The following is a 4877-nucleotide window of genomic DNA, read 5'->3' as shown; positions in this document are numbered from 1 at the left end:
CACACACACACACACCCCATCACACACACTCACACATCACACACACGTACCCCTTTCTATTTTATTAAATGAATATCCATTTGATTTGATTTGTATGGCTTCTGTTCTGCTCTTATTATGGTACTTTTATTATTAATTATATTTATAATATAATATTTATATTACATTTCATGGCTCATCACTTTCTTTATCTGGTGGACCACTTTGAACTGGTTTTAAAAGGTGCTATATAAATAAGACAAAATATTTTTTACAGCTCCCTCCTAAATGTCTCAAAGTTAACCTTCAGGGGAGCGTGTGTCATTTTCCACGGGTCAGTCCATGCTAGAACTATAACGACAGTGGTGACGGGTCACCGTTGATTAGTGCGGTCGCTCACATCGCCATCGTTCTCACTGTGGACGGCCCTTTAAGTCTTGTTTCTGCATCAACCAACGCTGAGCGTGCTGTGTGTTTTCTGACCAATCAGAGCTGATGGGGACGATGGGATTCCCTCAGGAGGAAGTGATGAAGGCGCTGGACGGTCCAAAGTACAACGAGGTGACGGCAATATACCTGCTGCTGGGGAGGAAACCTGCTGAGGTTTGTTCACTGAAATCCTCTTGATCTCTAAGGTATCAGATTCATCTCTCAGTCTGGTACAGATCAGGACGTGTTTAGCCTAGCTTAGCACAAAAACTTGAACCAAGGGGAAACTGCTAGCCTAGCTCCGTCCTCATCTCACCAGAATCCACTGAAACCCCCTCTGTTGTGTCTCTCTCCACCAGTTTGAAGGCAGTGCATCTTTGTCCAGCAGTAACCTGGTTCAGAGGACACGACCTAGCAGCGAGCTCAACGGCTCCGGTCAGTCCCCTGCCCACCCTCGCAACGTATCGACCAATCAGAAGCAGCGGCGTTTTAGTGACCACGGTGAGTTTCTGTCCACGCAGCATTCACACTCACATATCAGGGGAAAGTCTTTGAATGCCCTCTGTCTTGTGTCTCAGTGGCGCCCTCTATCCCCCCACCTGTCTCCTACACCAAGCGTTCCCACGCCAACAGTGTGGAAAGCGACAGGAAGGAAGAGCCGGCTTCACCCATGGGAGCTCCAGACCGCAGGAGGTCAGCCACAGCCTCGGGGGTGAGAGTATTCAGATTCTGGTCTAAACCAGGTCCTGGTATGGATCCCAGGTTTCGACCAGGTTTAAAGGTCAAACAGCACACACATATAGAATCAACACTTTCTGACCTCCATTTGGACAGATGAGTATTAATCTGCTCACTGTTTGACACCTTCAGACTGTAATCAGCAACGTTATTTGTTCATTTCGTACATCTGACCCTCATTTATAAACCTCAGTGATTCTGATCTATAAAAGCACGCAGCGCACACCAACAGTTTGACCTGCTGCTTCTAATTTTTACATTATATTTAGTTAAGGGTGCCAGCCAGGTTTTTCTCCTTAAAAGGGTTTTAATCAATCTTCGCCTAAGGATACACACCCTTACACTGAATTCACATGAACACAAACACAAAAGTCAAAATCGAAGTTATCTTTTTCAAGATTTTAACAAAATAAACCAGAAATCCAAAAACAGAAATAATCCAACTCAAAGTTCCACTACGAGTTTATTTTGCAGTCCATTTCCAAAAGTAAAACACTCCCAGTGTCCTACCACAATCACCCATAAATATCTCATGAATATGCCGACGTGTTTACGGAGCCTTTGTTGGACTCTCAAAGAGGGAAAGACGAAGCTGTTTAATATTACCGGAAGGTCGGCATACTCTCTCCAGCTGTTTAAAATGAGCTACCAGCCGCTGCATCTACAGCTGGCTTCTAAAGCTTTTTTTTATAGCTGGATATAATTTGTAGCGTCTTTAAATATAAATGAGGACAGTGAAAGTGAGTTACTTGCTACAGTTGTATTTCATTGATGAAACGGCCAACACGAAGTACCGGCACTTCTGGTTTTTGACTTGTTGCTGCTGCTGTGTTACAGAGCATAACTCGGAGGAACACGTACGTTAATGAGAGGACGAGTACTGAACGCCACTCGGCTGCTGTTCCCAACGGGAAGGACAGCAGGTAATTCTGGGAGTATTCATTGATCACAGGTTGTTACTCTCCAAATCAATAACTAATCCATTTCTGTTTCAGTCTACCCGAGGTACCTGCAGCATCCCCCTCCCCATCGCCGGGAGCAACTGTCTCCTCCACGCGCCCCCGTCATGTCAAGTCCATGTCAGCTTCGGGACATCCCATGAAGTCCTGCCTGCCCCCCATCGATGACAACGTAGAGTATCAGAGGTGAATCAGAGGACCGCCACTTTCTTTCTCCTAAAGCTTTAATGCCCTCTTAACATCCCCCTCTCCCCCCAACCTCAGCTCCCCCCAGCAGCCTCCGTCGTCACCCTCAGCCTTCAGCATCACCAGCAGCAGTAGCGCAACGCCGGACCGAACCCGTTTCCCCCGCGGTTCTTCCAGCCGCTCCACCTTCCATGGCGCTCAGCTTAGAGACCGGCGACCCGCCACCTACAACGGCCCGCCCGCCTCGCCCAGCCTGTCGCAGCACGCCACAGCATCGCTGGCTTCCCCCCGCCGTGGCACCTCTACATCCCTCATCGGCAAGATCACCTCGAAGTTTGTACGCAGGTCAGTAAAGGTCAGGGAGTCCTTCAGATCCAGTGTTTTTGATTTAAGTCACTTACTTGATGGGGTTCCACATGACCTGGCCAAACTTTCCAGTATTTGGTTTATACAGATACAAAGATATAGAAAGGTAGATACCACGTTCTCGATTTGTTATAAACGTGAGGAATTGAATGCTTTGGGCCAACTCTAGAGAAGGTTAATCTTGGATGCATCTCAGCACAACTCGACACGTTTAAACCCAACCCACCAGAAAGAGCACTGGCCTTTGAGGCCAGTGTGAGATAGCAGATGAACCGTGTAATTACAGCAATGGTGTCATGTGATGCACACTGATCCAAAAAGACTTGTTCCCATAAGGTTATATTGTAAAACTATTGTGAAAATATAAGAGGTTGTAAGACAGCAGATACAGTTTTTGAGCATCAACATTGTTTGGAATGACTTATTTCACTATCAGAATTTGATCCATTCGGTCGGATAACATTTGGAAAGTTTAGAAGAGCCGCACGACTACATAATCATATCCCCATTCCAGTTAGTGGAGGGCTTAACATTAAGTGAGCAGCTCGGCCTCTAGTGTGAGCCACATGATGCAGGCAATCCAGGTAATTGGTCAAACTTTTCTGGCTTGATGCTGGATGAATATCTGTTAATGCTGTCGGTTTGTTGGGTCTATTTCCTCCAGGAGTTTATCAGGTGAGCCCAAAGACGAGGGCCGGGACTCCAAGCCTCGTTCCCTGCGCTTCACCTGGAGCATGAAGACCACGTCCTCCATGGAGCCCGGGGACATGATGAAGGAGATCCGGAGGATCCTGGATGCCAACAACTGTGACTACGAGCAACGCGAGCGCTACTCGCTGTTCTGCGTGCACGGTGATGCCCGGCAGGACAGTCTGGTCCAGTGGGAGATCGAGGTGTGCAAGCTGCCCCGCCTCTCGCTCAACGGCGTACGGTTTAAAAGGATCTCAGGCACATCCATCGCCTTCAAAAACATCGCCTCCAAAGTGGCCAACGAGCTCAGGCTGTGAACGACTTCCAGTTATTCTGAAAATATCTTTCAAACACTGCGAGGAAAATATCTCTGCTCCTCGTCTTTGCAGAATGACGCCTCACAGAGTGAAGGCGGCCATTCGGTCCAGCACTACTCCTCGCTAACTGCTGTATGACTCAGAGAAAATACACCTTATTATACTCAACACACTTACTATTTAATGTTATCACTAAGTGTTTGCCAGTTAAAAACCAAATATTAAAACGTGACAGCTCAGATATTCAGAAGGTGGCGGTCCCTGAGTGATCCACCGACCCAGAACAGACATCTAATGAGGATGAGACATTAAAATCCGTCTGTCACTACCTACTGACTTTATGTTGGTTTATCACTGTTTACATGCACTTCAGATTTTACAAAATCTTGGTAAGTTTGAAACACTGACATGGAAACTTGGTATCAGGTCGAGGGGATTAAAGCTGATTTGCACAGGTATATGTTTGGGAGGACTAATCAGTTTGCATAAGATAGCCAGAATAAGAAAGTAGCTGTATGCAGCAGTATGTTGGGAGAAATATGAACAAGCTGCATGTAAACTGACTTATACTATTATTCCAGTGCATATTATTCAATTTTTTGCTTTAACCTAATTGCTAATCTGGTCTATGGAGTGCAAGTAAACAGTCAGTGAAACATTACCTCTGCTCTACCTGTGCAGCTCTAATGCTCCAACAGTGCAACAGCTAGCTTATGTAGCATTATGTAGCTACAATATTCATCAAACATTAACCTGCTCATTGCTTCCCGATGGTGTAAAATTTGTTCAGTTTGTTGCCTCAACCTCCAAACTAGTTAGCTAGCTAGCCAGTTAGCTTAATTGTTAATCTTAAACATACAATGTGTAATTTCTGCCACTAGGGGCTCTCTCAACAACAACAAAAGATGAAATTTTGATGAGGTGGGAAGCAGCGTGGGATCCATGGGAGTTGTTGTCTTCACCACCATTGGGTCTTTGCAGTCAGCTTCCTCCGGTTTAGCGATTCCTTCAGTGTTCATGGCTTCAGGAGGTTTCTACCGGGAGCCAATTATCCACAGAGGTCTCCCTCCTCTCCAAACAAACAGACCTGCTGATTTAAACCATAAACACACTGAATAAAAGCAGTTCCACCTTAAAATCACTGCTTCTCCCACGCTGTTTGGACAGACAAAGGACGTCCCGGAGGGGCTGCGAGCGAGCTGCTGCTAACGCT

General features: G+C 46.2%; 1 protein-coding gene across 1 annotated transcript in view; it reads left to right on the top strand.

Annotated features, from left to right (window-relative positions):
• Nucleotides 1–4629, top strand: part of LOC118326670 (serine/threonine-protein kinase MARK1-like) — a gene marked incomplete at its 5' end in the record, with an annotated part of 10482 nt that extends 5853 nt beyond the window's left edge. The window contains 7 exon segments of the mRNA XM_035659707.1: nucleotides 470–582; nucleotides 768–909; nucleotides 987–1120; nucleotides 1984–2069; nucleotides 2142–2291; nucleotides 2370–2636; nucleotides 3322–4629. Of these exon segments, the coding sequence (XP_035515600.1) occupies nucleotides 470–582; nucleotides 768–909; nucleotides 987–1120; nucleotides 1984–2069; nucleotides 2142–2291; nucleotides 2370–2636; nucleotides 3322–3664 (1235 nt within the window).
• Nucleotides 4630–4877: the final 248 nt, after the last annotated feature.

This window comes from Morone saxatilis, unplaced genomic scaffold (genome assembly GCF_004916995.1).
Source record: "Morone saxatilis isolate NCDOM2014 unplaced genomic scaffold, NCSU_SB_2.0 Contig17, whole genome shotgun sequence".
Lineage (NCBI taxonomy): Eukaryota > Metazoa > Chordata > Actinopteri > Moronidae > Morone > Morone saxatilis.
The sequence above is the reverse complement of the archived record's forward strand: the minus strand, read 5'-3'. Positions and strand labels throughout refer to the sequence as shown.